Source organism: Lithobates pipiens, unplaced genomic scaffold (assembly GCF_037356315.1).
Source record: "Lithobates pipiens isolate NorthernLeopardFrog02 unplaced genomic scaffold, aLitPip1_a1.2 Scaffold_18, whole genome shotgun sequence".
In the NCBI taxonomy this organism is placed as follows: Eukaryota; Metazoa; Chordata; class Amphibia; order Anura; family Ranidae; genus Lithobates; species Lithobates pipiens.
The window spans coordinates 211,444,169-211,460,824 of NW_027507758.1; the positions used below are offsets into that span (position 1 = coordinate 211,444,169).

Below are 16,656 nucleotides of genomic sequence, written 5' to 3' on the forward strand. Positions count from 1 at the left end.
AAACTGGTTTGGTATTAAAGTATATGTAAGGCCGCGTACACACGCGGAGACTGTTCGCTGAAACTTTGTTCGTCAAACAGTTGCCGCAACAGTCCGCTCAAAATTTGCATGAGCGGACTTGCCCACACACGAGCGGACTGTTTCAGCGAACTGTTTGCCAAACAGTTCGCTCAACTTTTGAAATGAACGGACTCGCCCACGTAAGGCGGAGGCAAGTCCGCCCATTTCGAGCGCGTGTACAGGTAGGCGGGGCCCGCGAAGGAGACGTCGCGGGCACCGCCGCCTGGAATGGACTTAAAGGGACACCCAACGCCGAAAAAAATCGGCGTGGGGGTTCCCCCAAAGTCCACAACAGACCCTTGTCCGAGCACGCTACCCGGCCGGCCAGGAAAGGGGGGGCGAGCGAGCGCGCCCCCCCTCCTGAGCCGTACCAGGCCGCGTGCCCTCAACATGGGGGGTGCCTTGGGGAAGGGGGGGCCGCGCGGCCCCCCCACCCCAAAGCACCTTGTCCCCATGTTGATGAGGACAAGGGCCTCTTCCCGACAACCCTGGCCGTTGGTTGTCGGGGTCTGCGGGCGGGGGGCTTATCGGAATCTGGGAGCCCCCTTTAATAAGGGGGCCCCCGGATACCGGCCCCCCACCCTATGTGAATGAGTATGGGGTACAATGTACCCCTACCCATTCACCTGTGAAAAAAAGTACAAAAAAAAACACAACACAGGGTTAAAATATCTTATTGCACAGCTCCGGGGGTCTTCCGTCTTCGGGGGTCTTCTCCGGACTCCTCCGCTATCTTCTTGTAGCTCTTTTGCTAGCGGAGGAGTCCGGCTTTCTTCCTCCCCGCCGCCGGCCTCTTCTCCCGACTTCGGGGGTCTTGTCCCCCTCTTCGGTTCTTCTGCCGGGCCACCGCGCCTTCTTATAGCTCTTTTACAGGCGGTGGCCCGGTCTTCTGTCGCCGCCTTCCGTTCTTCTTCTTCTTCTTCTTCTTCTTCTTCTCCAGGAGATGTTGACACGTCGCTCTCTCCGGCCGGAATGCCAGAGCCGCGCTGTGCTGCCACTTATATAGTGCCAATGGGGCGGTGTCACATGGTATATGTCACATGGGTTGGTCACATGGGTTGATGTCACATGGGGACTATGACATCGTAAGGGGGCGGGGTCACCCTGTGACATCAACCCATGTGACCAACCCATGTGACATATACCATGTGACACCGCCCCATTGGCACTATATAAGTGGCAGCGCAGGGCGGCTCTGGCATTCCGGCCGGAGAGAGCGACGTGTCAACATCTCCTGGAGAAGAAGAAGAAGAAGAAGAAGAAGAAGAAGAAGAAGAACGGAAGGCGGCGACGGCGACAGCGGCGACAGAAGACCGGGCCACCGCCTGCAAAAGAGCTACAAGAAGGCGCGGTGCCCCGGCAGAAGAACCGAAGAGGGGGACAAGACCCCCGAAGTCGGGAGAAGAGGCCGGCGGCGGGGAGGAAGAAAGCCGGACTCCTCCGCTAGCAAAAGAGCTACAAGAAGATAGCGGAGGAGTCCGGAGAAGACCCCCGAAGACGGAAGACCCCCGGAGCTGTGCAATAAAATATTTTAACCCTGTGTTGTGTTTTTTTTTTGTACTTTTTTTCACAGGTGAATGGGTAGGGGTACATTGTACCCCATACTCATTCACATAGGGTGGGGGGCCGGTATCCGGGGGCCCCCTTATTAAAGGGGGCTCCCGGATTCCGATAAGCCCCCCGCCCGCAGACCCCGACAACCAACGGCCAGGGTTGTCGGGAAGAGGCCCTTGTCCTCATCAACATGGGGACAAGGTGCTTTGGGGTGGGGGGGCCGCGCGGCCCCCCCTTCCCCAAGGCACCCCCCATGTTGAGGGCACGCGGCCTGGTACGGCTCAGGAGGGGGGGCGCGCTCGCTCGCCCCCCTTTCCTGGCCGGCCGGGTAGCGTGCTCGGACAAGGGTCTGTTGTGGACTTTGGGGGGACCCCCACGCCGATTTTTTTCGGCGTTGGGGTTCCCCTTTAAGTCCATTCCAGGCGGCGGAGCCCGCGACGTCTCCGTCGCGGGCCCCGCCTACCTTGACACGCGCTCGAAATGAGCAGACTTCCCTCCGAGCGGGAACAGTTTGCTCATTTCGAAAGTAGCCTACACACGGGCGGACTGTTCGCTCAAACCAAGTTTCAGCGGACAGTTTTTCAGAATTTCCGAAAGACTTTGTCCGTCAAACTGTCCGCTGAAACTGTCCGCTGAACGCCCACACACGAGCGGACTGTCCGCTGAAACACTGTTCAGCGGACAAAGTTGGGCGAACAGTCCGCCCGTGTGTACGCGGCCTAAGACTTTGCAATGGACTCTTATTTGCTCTTTTTTTTTCTGGTAAATATATAATTGAAATGCAAAAATACAGGTCGCTCCTGCCAAACAATCTTTGGAGTTGATAACCTCCTATGGTATCTGCCTCTGCTGGCCATTGTAAATTAGCAACTTTCTGCTTTTTTTTACTACAGACCAGCTCTCCCTATGTTATGAAGATGATGGGAAGGGTTGGAGTTCTGGAGGTTTAAAAAAAAAATCCTGTTCTAGCATGACAGTGCTGATCCCTTTTCCATAGATGCAGCACAGTGAGTTAGTGATGTCACCCTGAGACAATAAGTGTGTTACTGGCAAAATCAGCACGTGAAAATGAAGGACCAAAAAGATAACTAATGTAGCCACCACTTCTAATGCCGCGTACACACGGTCGGAGAATCCGTCGGAATGCGTCTTATCGGACCGTGTCGTCAGATAATCCGACTGTGTGTGGTATGCATCGGACTGATTCCGGCCGAATCTCCGTCTGACCCAATTTTCCAACATGTTGGAAATATTTCCCGACCAACTGGGGCGTTCAGACGTAATCCGATCATGTGTAGAGAATTTTGATCGGACCAAGTGCCACGCATGCTCAGATCAAATTCCTACATCAAAGCTATTGGCTACTAGCCTGAATCTAGTCCCATCGTAACGAAATTACGTCATCACGTTCTGAAAGATCTGATTTTTCGACAACTTAGTCCAACCGTGTGTATGCAACAGTTTCGGACACAATCCGTCAGACTAAATCTGACGGACAAAATCCGACGGATTTGGTTGTGGAAATCTCCGACTGTGTGTACAGGGGCTAAGGACTGGTAAACTGTAAGTTTTGTTCTTTGGTTTATATTCACTTTACTGGATCTATACATTAATCAACCCGATATCATGTCAGATGTAGAACTTAGATCAATTTGGTCATTTTTGTCAGTAACTGATTTATTATTGTAATACTTTTCAAGCTTCATCCTCCTGTTTTAAAGTAAAACTAAACGCGAAACTTTTTTTTTCACTTTTTGGCATAGAGAAGGGTTGTAATCCCTGTCAGTTTTGTTTTCTCCACCCTATCCTGGAAAAAAGCTTTGCCATTAGTTATACTTTAAGTTGAAGTTGCATCAAACATTTGAATACACCTTTTTGTTATGAACGTGATCCATTAGACCAAATTGAGTATATCTACAAAACCTTTATGAACACTTTTACAGCTTTTAATTAATTCTTACTTTCTGTTATAAACAGGTAAAAAAGAAGTTGTAGATGGTAACAGTGGCCATGTAGAAAATTTCACAGCAAAAAAATGTAAGCGAAATCCTAAATCTGTGATCTATAAGCGGAAAATGGGTGAGTTTTTAAATGCTGTTAAATTTACAGAAAGAAAATAACTTGTCTTTCAATAAGTCAGTGTAAGTGGCTTAATTAAGATAAGTGTACTATTTATTAGCAGATAATTTAATTAATTAACTTATGAAAAACTATTTTTATTTGGTTGCCAAAAATTGTATGTGGACATGTAGGGCTTAAAGTGATTGTAAAATAATGTTTTTTTTCTAAATCACAAACATTTCATACTTGCATTCTCTGTGGTTTTGGGAGAGCAACCCTAATCTTCCTCTTATGTGGCCTCCCAACAGGCTCCTGGGTAACCCCCCATTTTCAAGTCCCCCCCATCGCAAGCTGCTTAGTATGGCAGCACACGTGCAGGCTTGATTATGGGCCGGGCTCTGTTTACTGTCTACTCCTTCCTCATAGGTTGTGATTGAAAGCAGCTCCCACTGCTGCCTCCATGTACAGAGAGAAGGGAGATAGGGGAGAGCTACTTCTTTTGGGCACAGCAGAATTAAGTTATACATATTAACAACAACTTTAACAATATTAACATAAACCATATCAGTACCCATCAGTGCGGCATATCAGTGTATCATCAGTGGAGCTTATCAGTGCTGCTTCATCAGTGCCCATCATTGTCGCCTCATCAGTGGCCATCAGTGCAGCATACTAGTGCAGTCGGACAGCGCAGCTTATCAGTGGCCTTCACTGCAGCCATTCAGTACTTATCAGTGCCCATCAATGTAGCCTAACAGTGCCCATAAGTGCAGCCTCATCAGTGCCCATCAATTCAGTAGGGATCAGCGGGAGGAATCAGAAGGATTGCTGGCTGGATCACAGAGCAGTGATCTCCTTCTGTAACACAGTGTCCTTCTCTGAGCTGGCCACTCAGCTGTCAGCTAATTGCCAGCTCCCATCTCTCTACACAGTTACCCAGCTGTTGTTGACTCTGCTTGTCAGTCCTGCCTACTTAAAGCCGTCCAGCTCACTTGATCTCTGCCTTCGCCTTTGTCAACATCACAGAGACTTTTTCCTGCATTCCTGTTGAAGACTTGCTCGGCTGAAGTTCCTTCTGGCTCCTGATCCGGCTTGCTGTACTACTACTTTTTATCTCTGGCTCTCTAACATTTGCTTGGCTGACTACCTGATCCGGTTACTGAACTCTGGCTTGTTTTGCCTACGCTTACTCTGTTTACCTTATTATTATTATTATTATTATTAAACAAGTGTGATTTAACTGTACTTCTGTCTCAGTCTGATTCATGGTTCCTGATAGTAGGCAAAGGCCATAAATTCAGAAGATGCAGTCAATCCACTTGTTGGTAATATTTTTTCCAGATTGGATGAGCAAGATCACCGCATGGATCAGTTTGCCATACAGCATTACAAACGCTCACCTGGAAACTCCCACTGTGGCTGCTCCAGTACAACCTGGGTTGCAGGCCGACCCTGCTGCTGCGCCAGTCTCTGTGCAGGCACCCTCCTGGAGTATTATCTCTATAAGAGGTATGTCTAGTTCTGCTCCACTTCCCCAGCGATTTTAGGGGTGATCCAGTTCAATGCAGAGGGTTTCTCAACCAGGTTGAGATTTACTTTGAAATGCTGCCCCAGGCGTTTCCCACGGCCAGAAGCAAAGTAGGTTTAATGATATCTTTGCTTTACGATAGAGCCTTGGCCTCGGCAAACCCTCTATGGGAGATGCAAAAACCTGTTGTCTTGAGTTACACTGTCTTTGTGGCCTCCTTTAAAAGGGTATTTGACATTCCTGCATGCTCCGCTTCTGCTGCCAAGTGCCTCATGTCCATCAGAGTACGAAAACTGTTGCTGACTATGCCATTAAATTCCGTACTCTGACAGCAGAGGTTGCTTGGAACAATGAGGCCTTCTTGGCCTTTTTTTCATGGTCTCTCGGATTCCATCAAGGATGAGATAGCAGCCCGAGATACACCCACTGAGCTAGAGAGGTTAATCACGTTTGCCATCCTCATTGACTCCAGACTCAGAGAAAGACTCTCTTTTAAGGAGTGCTTGCAGAAGCCTCCTGTGCATGTGAACAGCTGGTAACTGGAGAGAGAAGAGAGCTGGCAATTAGCCGACAGCTGAGCGGCCAGCCCAGAGGAGAAAGGGCTAAGCCAGCCTTGTCACACGTCTCTCTGCGGATGAGAGAGCCTTTAGGAGGAGGGAGAGATTGTGCCTTTATTGTGGCCAGAAGTCTTGTCCTACCCGTCCAGGGAACGCCCGAATCTTGAGATTCTGTCATGCACAGACCTTAGGTCAGGGGTTGACAAATTTGCTTTGAATTTAGGAGCCAGTTAAAAAAGTTAGGAGCCAGTTTTTTTTTTTTTTTTAGAGTGCTAGGGATTGTCAGCTCCCGGGGTAAGGCCACTAATTTTCACCCCCTATCCCTAACTCACAATGGAGCACCCAGTCAATAACTCCATTGAAACGCTGTTACATCAGGATTATGGGCTGACCAGAAAGAGTAAGGCTGGCAACAGATGGAACTGGCTGGCACTGGCAGGTGGCACTGGTTGCCACTGGCAGGCACGTGGAACTGCCAGATGGCACCGGCAGGTGACACTGGTTGGCATTGGCAGGTGACACTGGTTGAAACTGGCAGATGACACTGGTTTGGCACTGGCAGGTGACACTGGTTTGGCACTGGCAGGTGACACTATTGGCACTGGCAGGTGGCACGTGGCACTGATTGGCAGGTGGCACTGGTTTGTAAGTGGCAGGTGGCCCTGGTTGGTGATGGCAGGTGGCCCTGGTTGGCAGTGGCACTAGTTGTCACTGGCAGATGGCACTGATTGACGGTGGCACTGGGTGGTGGCAGGTGGCACTGGTTGGTGGTTGCAGGTGGTATTGATTGGCGGTGGCACTGGTTGGCACTAGTAGGTGGCACTGATTGGTGGTGGCAGGTGGCACTGACACTGGCAGGTGGCACTGGTTGACGGTGGCACTGGTTGGCGGTGGCAGGTGGCACTGGTTGGTGGTGGCAGATGGCACTGGTTGGTGGTTGCAGGTGGCATTGATTGGCGGGGGCACTGGTTGGCACTAGCAGGTGGCACTGATTGGTGGTGGCAGGTGGCACTGACACTGGCAGGTGGCACAGATTGGCGGTGGCACTGGTTGGCACTGGCAGATGGCACTGGCAGGTTTCACATGGAGCACTCTGTTACTGAAATGTAACAGAGGAGCTGTCAGAATTGAGCTTAATGTTGGAATGGGGGGGACCCTGCCGGGGTGTGAAATTGACAAGTAAAAGAGAGGCGGATATGTCAGATTTGAGCTTGATGTCGGGGTGGGTGGGATGGGACTCAGCAGCTATCAAACACCAGCCAACGATTGGGCTGCTTAAGAAAAGGGGTGGGCCACATACACGTAGCGGCCCATCCAGATCCCATTGGCTGGTGTTTGATAGCTGCTGGGTCCCGCCCACCCCGACATCAAGCTCAAATCTGACAGATCCTCCTTTCTCCGTTGCTTGTCAGTTTCACACACTTAGCGTGGCGCCGCTGAGTGTGGAGGAGGGAGGAGGACGGCAGTCAGTGTTAATGCTGCTGCATGTCTGGGGCATCAATAGTGAGTGGGCTGGTGGCAGCTTAGGCGCCAGGTTGCGATTTATGGTCGCATGGGCGACCTGGCGCCTGGGGTTTGTCGAGCCCTGCCTTATGTGGCGTTGTTTCGTCCCCAGTTATCCAGGATGATAAGCCCCTGGTTTCGGTCACCCTTTCTTGGGCTGACTCATCTATCGAGATACAGGCTCTAATCGACTCTGGGGCTGCAGGCCTGTTCATGGATGCTGCCTTTGTATCGCATCACTCGATTCCGCTGCAGCTGCGTGACACTCCAATTGCCATTGAGGCTCTTTTTTTTTTATTCTTTTTTTTATTTTTTTAATCTTTTCTTAAAATCAGGAAAAGGGGAAACAACAATATCATAGATATAAAAAACACAACCATTTTATTTTGATGGATTCTTTGAGGCTTTTGATGGGAGACCTCTACAGCCTGCCCATGTGACTCATGAGACTGTTCCGTTGTCCATCGCCGTAGGGGCTCTTCACCGTGAGATAATCCAATTCCAAGTTTTTTCCTCACCTAGGGTTTCCGCTGGTTATTGGTTATTCTTGGTTACAGAGGCACAACCCCTCTTTTGATGGGCTCCATGCTGAGGTTCTCTCCTGGTCACCACAATGCAGTGAGACATGCTTCCAGAAGGTAGCCAAGGTCCTGTACACCTATTCACTCTCCTCCCTGCCGGAGGAGCACCGCAATTTTAGCGATATCTTTGACAAAGGTCAAACCAGTAGTTTGCCTCCACACCGGCCATATGATTGCGCAATTGACCTTCAACCTGGTGTCATACCCCCTCGTGGCCGGGTTTACCCTTTGTCGGTCTTGGAGGATAAGGCCATGGAGGAGTATGTTGCAGACGCACTTTCTCAAGGTTTCATCCACAAATCCTCATCTCCTGCTGGTGCTGGTTTCTTTTTTGTGAAGTAGAGGAGCGGTGAACTGAGACCTTGTATCGATTATAGGAGTCTCAATCATTTCACGATTAAGAATGCCTACCCGATTCCGTTGATTACAGAGTTATTTGACCGCCTCAAGGGAGCAACGGTTTTTACAAAGCTTGATTTGAGAGGGGCATACAATTTTGTGCGGATTAAAGAGGGAGACGAGTTGATAACTGCATTTAATACCAGAACAGGCCGTTATGAGTACCTCATAATGCCTTTTGGCCTCTGTAACGCCCCAGCAGTTTTCCAGGAATTTATTAACTATGTACTTTAAGATTTGTTGCAGTTATGTGTGGTGGTTTATTTTGATGATATCCTCACATTTTCCAAGTCCCTGGAGAACCACGACACAGATGTCTGTCGTGTGCTTCAGAAACTAAGAGAGAACAATCTCTATTGTAAACTGGAGAAGTGCGAGTTCCATCGTGAACAGGTTAAACTCCTGGGCTATGTCATTTCCACTGCCGAGTTTTTGATAGACCCAGAGAAACTTTCGTCAGTCCTACAGTAGCCCCAACCCGTGGGTTTATGTCCCTTGCAGCGTTTCCTGGGCTTTGCCAACTATTATCAGAAGTTTATTCATAACTTCTCGTCTCTAAACAAGCTCCTGACTGATATGACCTGAAAGGACGATAACCCACAAAGTTAGTCTTCGGAGTCCATTAAGGCCTTTGAGAGTCTCAAGGCTGCCTTTGTTTCTGCTCCTGTGTTGGCACATCCTGATCCTACATTGTCTTTTATACTAGAAGTTTATTCTTCTGAGACTAGAGTTGGCACCCTTCTGTCTCAACGTCCTAACTCTGAGAGTGCTATGTGGCTACTTTTCCAAGAAATTGTCACCCGCAGAGTGCAATTATGAGATTGGAGACAGAGAGCTGTTGGTGATCATTTTAGCCCTGAAAGAATAGAGACATCTCCTTGAAGGTACCATTGTGCCAGTTCTCATTCTTACTGACCATAAGAATCTCACATTCTTGTCTAAGGTTAAGCGCCTCTTTCCCAGAAGAGCGCGATGGGCTCTTTTCTTGTCTTGAGTTTTAATTACATTATCTCATTCCTACCCGGTACTAAGAATCCAAGGGCTTACACCTTGTCACGACAATTCTCCACTTCCAAGTTGTAGTTGGTTCCTGTGATTCCTCCTGATCATATTCTGGCTATGGTTCGCACTAGTCTTACTTCTTTGGGTGGCAAAATTCTTGTTGCTCAGGTCCATACTCCTTTTGAGAAATCTAGTGACCGCTGCTTTGTCCCAGAAGGTCTCCGTACTGCCATGCTCTAGACTTACCACTCTCCCAAGGCAGCTGGCCACCCTGGGAAGGATTAACTCATTTGGGCCCCTTCCCAACAATTCTGGTGGCCTAGTCTATGGGCTGATTTAACTGCCTTCGTAGATGCCTGTTCTGTGTGTGCTCAGAGTAAGACTTCACAACACCTTCCAGTGGGCCTCCTACAACCCATACCCAATGGAGAGAGGCCCTGGGCCCACCTATCTATGGATTTCATTGCAGAGGTACCCAACTCCCAAGGCAACACTGTTATCCTTATGGCGGTTGACCAGTTCTCAAAGATGTGTCATTGAATTCCACTTAAGAAATTGCCCATTTCTAAGGTACTGGCTTCCTTTTGTGCTCGGGAGATCTTTCGCTTACATGGGCTACCCAAGGTGATTGTCTCATACAGGGGTAGTCATTTTGTCTCTCGGTTCTGGGGAGCCTTTTGTGCACAGTTGGGAATTCAGCTTGCTTTCTCCTCTGCATGTCACCCGCAGTCTAATGGGGCCGCAGAACTGGCCAATCAGTTCTTGGAGCAATTATTACGTTGCTATATTTCTGGCCATCATAACAACTGGTCAGACCTATGGGCAGAGTTTGCTCACAACAGTGCCTTGAATTCTGCTTCCTGATTGTCCCGGTTTATGGCGAATTATGGTTTCCAACCTTCCATGTTGGCTCACTTGTTTGTTTCAGAGTATTCCTGCATTAGAGGAGCATCTCCGTGATCTTCGTTCCACTTGGGCATAAGTTCAGGAGGCTTTGCAACATGCTAAAGATAGGTACAGACTCCATGCTGATCGCAGACGCCTGCCTGCACCTTCCTACCGGGTTGGGGACAGAGTCTGGCTGTCATCTCACAACCTCCTCCGACTTCGTGTTCCTTCTTTGAAGTTCGCACCTCGGTTTATTGGGCCTTTCCGTATCCTTCGCAGGATTAACCCAGTGGCTTACGCCTTGGACCTTCCTCCTAGTATGAGCATCTCAAATGTGTTTCATGTCTCCTTATTGAAACCTTTGGTCTGCAATCGCTTTACCACCTCCGTGCCATGTCCTCACACTATACAGGTTGAGAACCATGAGGAGTATGAAGTAAAATCCATTGTTGATTCCCGTAGGTTCCGTGGGAAGCATACAGTACCTTGGGCATTAGAAGGGGTACGGTCCGGGGGAACGCTCTTGGGTCTTATCCTTGGACGTACATGCCCCTGTCCTCCTCTGTGATTTCTATAGACTTTTTCCCCTCAAGCCCAGTGGTCCTCCGAGGGGGAGGGGTCGTTGAGGAGGGGGTATTGTCAGGGCTGGGCTCAGCCTTTCCTTCTCTGAGCTGGCAGCTCAGCTGTCGGCTAATTTCCAGCTCCCATCTCTCTCCACAGTTACCCAGCTGTTGTTGATTCTGCTAGTCAGTCCTGCCTACTTAAAGCCGTCCAGCTCACTTGATCTATGCCTTTGCCTTTGTCAACATCACAGAGACTTTTTTCTGCGTTCTTGACTTGCTCGGCTGAAGTTCCTTCTGGATCCTGATCCTGCTGATCCTGCTGATCCAGTGTGATTTAACTTTATTTCTGTCTCGATCTGATTCATGGTTCCTGATACACAGCTTGAAGATAAAATGCCAGCCGCGGTTAAACAATATCTTGCCTCCTCAACAGACATTAGACAATTGTGCTGTATGTCTTAGGAGTCAGTCCAGGAGGCGGGACTTTGTTTGACATCGACTGGCGTTTCATATCCAAGCTGTGAGATCCCCGCTCTGTGTGATCCGGCCAGCTCTTCTCCTGACAGTTTTCAGAAGTGGTGCCACCTTTTTTAAATGGCATCAGAGTGGCTGGGGGGCAGGTAGGCAATTGCGCACTGGGCCGCTCTGATGCCCTGTAGAAAAGGCTGCACCGATTCAGTCAGAAGCGATAAGCCAGGTAATAGTCGTCCCAGACTGCTCCTGCTCCACACTCGTCCTCAGCTAATTTCCATTCGCCAAATGCAAGTGGAAATTTTGAGGGCTAAGCATACTCACATGTCACTATTATTTAGATGTTTAAAACCACAGAGAGTGAGCACTGGCTAGCTAAAACATTCACAAATAATGTATTTTAAAAACACTGAATGGTAGCAAATTGTTTTATAAAACTGAGAAATTAAGATTCTGATTCCTTATTCATGGAGAATAAAAGGATTTGAACGTATCCATACAACCAAAGTTATACAGCAAGGATAAATTAAACTGCCAATGCATTTCACACTAAGCAGTACTTAATTATGGCATACCCATCATGCTGCTCTCCTTGACTTAAACATCTCTGAATAATCACAGTGCTAAATCCCACAGCTTATAGTTGGGAGCTGGACTTGCACCTGATATTGAGTTAGAGAAGGGTTGACCATCCTAAAGCTGTATCGTTTTGTTTTAGTCATTGCTGGATCTTGTTGATCACTTTCTCCACACCTTATATTTAAGAATAGCCTCCATGGCACTGAATAAAATGTTTAGCTACATTGGTAGAATGAAGTTCCTCAGTGTCATAGTGGTGATCAAGCAGCCTTCTTGTTCTGCCAACATATTGAATAGAGCGATGGGATTTAAATAACTCCTTTGCTCCATTTGGACCTGCCATTTTTACCCTTCCTAAAACAGCAGCAGATTCAACACTGCAGTCTCAATAGGGACTTTTACACTGTTGGCAGGGGCAACTGCAAACACTTTTGTACACAGGACTGAGCTTGCAGATAGTCTCCTGCAAGTAGTATTATATCCTGTCGTATTCCACAATAGAGGGCAAGCCACAACACCTTGACTTCACTGATAGTATTGCCCAGTTTTCAATTATAGGAACTTTCAACAAGGTTAGACACATCTTTTTCAGGGATCATTGAGACACACTTTTTCTCCTGGAAGAAGGGGGCTCTCAGTGGGTCAGAAGACTATGGTGAGGTGGTCCCATCCCTAATAAACTTCAGAAAGAAAAAGGATCCCCTTATTGGAGTGGGATTTTTAAATGACCACCAACACCACAAAACAGTATACTTATAAATACTTATACATATAAATACTTTATTAACAATTACAAAGCAGATACAAAATCAAACCAAAGAGACCCCTCCACCAACGGTGTTTCTATGGCATATCTACAGATATACACATACATGGATAAGTGTAATAAGCCAACCAATGAATAATAAAAATACTCTTATCTTATAACCCACACTCGACACGTTTCAAATTGCTGGGATCACAGAACTTTCATCAGGGGTGAAGAGCAAAACTTAGATGGCATACTGATATTTCTACAACATGAAAAAACAAATCTTAGAATCTAAAAAAAACACATACAGTACATGCACAGGATGGGGAGCATAGAAAAAAAAAAGGGTTGGGGAAGGGGGGGGGGGGGGAAAGTGTTATTTGTCCTTAAATGTGCTCATATTTGAATACGCCTATAACAACAATAATGACCCACCTGGAATAGTTCATCAGTAATTAATATGCTTGGAAAACTACATGGAATGCATGTCGCTCATGTGCATGGGTATGTCCCAGACTGATGTCTGACTGCGTAGGTGATAAGGTACGGGTTGACGTTAACCTAAATAGGGAATGCCAGACGACCACTTCCTCCAGATCCACCTTACCTACCGTATTTGCCGGCGTATAAGACGACTGGGCGTATAAGACGACCCCCTATTTTTCAAGTGAAAACATTGGTTTTGGGCAATACTCCTGGTATAAGACTACCCCCCTTCTGAGGCAACACCATTTTAAAAAAACATTAGAACGATTAAAAAATACAAAGCAAGAATGCCAACTACTCATCCGCCATGCTGTGTTATGTCATAAAGTAAATCAAACAATAATAACACAAACAGAGATCTATTGAATGCCACAACTCTGGAAAGTAGAATTTTTCACTAATCAAACCTATACCACTTTTGGGTTACATTCTATGGGAATTGTCCACCAAAATGCATTTAATAACCCCCCTGTCATATGTCCCAGATTTACCTGTCCCTCTCTCTTGGGTGCCTGAGACCTCAAAGGCAAATAGCAGGATGTATAGTAGTAGGAGATCAGTGAATGGATTTACCCAGGGAAGTATGGTGAGCGGTGTATTATTTTAATGAATACAACGCCTGCTTGGATTGGCAGAGGCTGTAGCATCATCAGCCCTTGCCTCTCTCTCTCTCTCTCTCTCACAAAGCCAATCCGAGCAGGCTACTCTATGTAGCCTGCTCGGATTGGCAGTGGTTGTTACTCCAATCCAAGCAGGCTCTGTATTCATTAATAGAATACATCGCTCGCCGGGATTGGCTCAACGGCGTATACTGTTTGTTGCTGAAGCCACATACAATATTAGCAGACATTTGGAGGCTGACATCCATCGGGCAGCATTGTATACCTGTATACCCGGCGTATAAGACGACCCCCAATTTTTGGGCATTTTGTTTAAGTGTAAAAGGTAGTCTTATACGCCAGCAAATACAGTAGGTCAGCAAATAGAGCAACATATAAAATGACAAAATCTGAAGACGCAAGTTCAATAACTTAACTGATTACCACATATGCCACCACATGGGGAAGTGATCACACGCCACTAAACACTTTAAAAAAATGCCCAAACATAGCCACCGTGAGCCCAAACCCGGAAAGACCAGCTGTAACCATAAGAGGGAACACCACACCATTCTAGAGAGAGTGATTGTTAAACTGACCAATTCACTAAGTAGAAGGAGAGTTATGCAAAAATAAGGATATAAAAATAAATATAAAATTGGAAACATGCAGACCAACAAGACTGCTTACCTATTGGTATCAATGGAGGGAGGGAGGATTGCTGCATATGTGTCAGGTCACCTGAGACCAGGTGACAGATGCACTCCGTAGGAGTCGGAAGTGCACCGCTAGGTAGCGGACCTTAGGACTGACTGCTGCGGATTGTACCCAGGGAGATTCAGAACAGGTCTACAGGATAACTAACACAGATCCCAACGGAAGCTGGAGCATAGATTCCCCAGGGCGCGGAGTCTAAGCAAAAGGTCAAGGTCATGGTCACAAGCAGACAGGAATCGTTGAGAACACGCCAAGATCGGTAACAGAGTCAAACATAGAGCACACGGCAAGCAGGAACCAGGAAGCCAAACACACAATGAATACACAATGGTTGATCAGCACCGATGGCTTGCAGTGCACAGGTTAATATAGAGTTCCCTGATAGGGCCTGGGGTGGAGCCATGCTTAGAGGAGAGGTTATAACAACCACCAGGTGGAAGTGGCTGGCCTCTTAGTCTGAACACATAAGGGGAGGCAAGCAAACACAGGAAGATCCCTGCATAACCATGACAGTACCCTCCCTCTTACGAGGCCTCCCCCTCCCTCGCCTGGGTTCAGGCTCAAAGGGAAACTCCAGATGGAACCTCCTTAACAGACAAGGAGCAAAGACCTCAGATACAGTGATCCAAGACCTCTCCTCTTGGTCAAACCCTTTCCAATGTACGATGTACTGAAGAATGTCTTTACGGAGCCGGGAATCCAAAACTTTACTAACCTCGTATTTTAGATTATCCTCAGAGACCGGAACCAAGGTAGAGAGAGGACGAGAGGACTAAAGGCTTTTTAGGAATGGGTAAGGGCATGAGAAGATCAGGAGTCTGAGCAGGGTCCCCCAGACCCTTAAAGATGAGCTGGACATCCAGCACAGGACCAGCAGACTGGACAGAGGTCAGTGGATCCCTGAGGTCAGGTTGGTTAGAAGGTGACATGTCACAAGAGTCAAGCTGGATATCTCAAACACAAACAGAATGCAGAAAGCCCTGAGAAAAAAATTGAAAACCCCACCTGGCCGAATGAGGTATTCTATCCAAAGGATGGATTGAGCCTCTTAAACGTGTTTGAACAGACATAGTAGCAGTAGGGTGAAGCCAGGTTACAGAAGGTCCTGAACAAGAAGCAGGAAGCTCATTGGGCATGGGCTGGACTGACATAACTGGTTCAGAGGCCGACTGAATAGTATTGTCAGGTTTAGCGACCATCTCAATTGCATCATAGGGCATAGCGACTGTGGAACTTGCAGACAAGTTAGCCTGGCTGTGCGTCCAAGGGAGATTAGGGACAGGCAAAGGTAAATGGTTATTCAAACTGGAGTGAATGATCGACTCAGGTTGATAGGTGGGCCCCTCATCCAGAGTACCACATGACCTAGAGAGTGCACCAGTCTGACTATTGCAGGACACATCCCAGAGATTGCTATATACAGCGGGAAGAGCAGAAGATACCGGGATGGTGGTAACAGGAAGTTTCTTTTTTGGGGTACCCTTGAGTAGGCAGGAAGAGGAACAGGAGGAACCCCAAGCCAGCATCTGTCCAGCAGACCAATCAACATGTGGAGAATGGAGCCGTAACCAAGGAAGATGATAGGAGATGAAGCCTTAGGTAAGACAAGGAAGGATATCCACTCCTGGTGGAGTGTCCCTACTGACATCTTAACAGGAAGGGTCTGGAAGCGGATAGGGCCCCCTGGGAGAACAGTGCCATCAATCGCCAAGACCACCAATGGCTTTGTAAGGGGCAAAAGGGTAAGTCTCATGGAGGATGCAGTTTCCCAATCCATGAAATTGGCAGCGGCTCCGGAATCCAGATGTGCTGAGACTGAACAAGAGGAAGGACCGACATGAAGCAACACAGAAAGGCGAAGACGAGAAGGTGAAGGTGATATTTCAGGGTCTAATACTCCACCTTCCAGATGTATTAGCCCTGAGCGGTTTTCCGGACGAAAAGAACAAGTGTCACGGAAATGACCTTTGGCCCCACAATAGAGGCATAGGCCCAGAGTTCTGCGCCTAGCGCAATATTCGGTAGATAACTTTGTCCGGCCCAACTGCATAGGTTCCTCAACTGGCAGGGGATGCTCCTCGGCTTCAAGAGAAGGGACTGGGAGCTCAGGCTGCCTAAAGAATGGGGAGTGCTGGTGTCTTTTTTCCAGGGCCCTCTCCTGAAAGCGAATATCAATCTGGTTACACAAGGTGATGACAATGTCCAGATCGGCAGGAAGGGATCTTCTTGCTAATTCATCCTTCACTCCATCAGAAAGGCCATGTAAAAAGGTCGCAACTAGGGCCTCATTATTCCAGCTCAATTCAGCTGTGAGGATATGGAACTGAAGAGCATACTGTCCCACAGAAGCGGACTCT

The 16,656-nt window shown here is 47.9% G+C and overlaps 1 protein-coding gene across 5 annotated transcripts in view; it reads left to right on the forward strand.

Moving 5' to 3' along the window:
- Positions 1-16,656, forward strand: part of ARID4B (AT-rich interaction domain 4B) — a 2,504,499-nt gene that overhangs the window by 2,117,631 nt on the left and 370,212 nt on the right. For all 5 annotated transcript variants that reach the window (XM_077486552.1, XM_077486551.1, XM_077486548.1 and 2 more), the window contains one exon: positions 3,592-3,693. In XM_077486552.1, the coding sequence (XP_077342678.1) occupies positions 3,592-3,693 (102 nt within the window). The remainder of the gene's footprint in view (positions 1-3,591; positions 3,694-16,656) is intronic.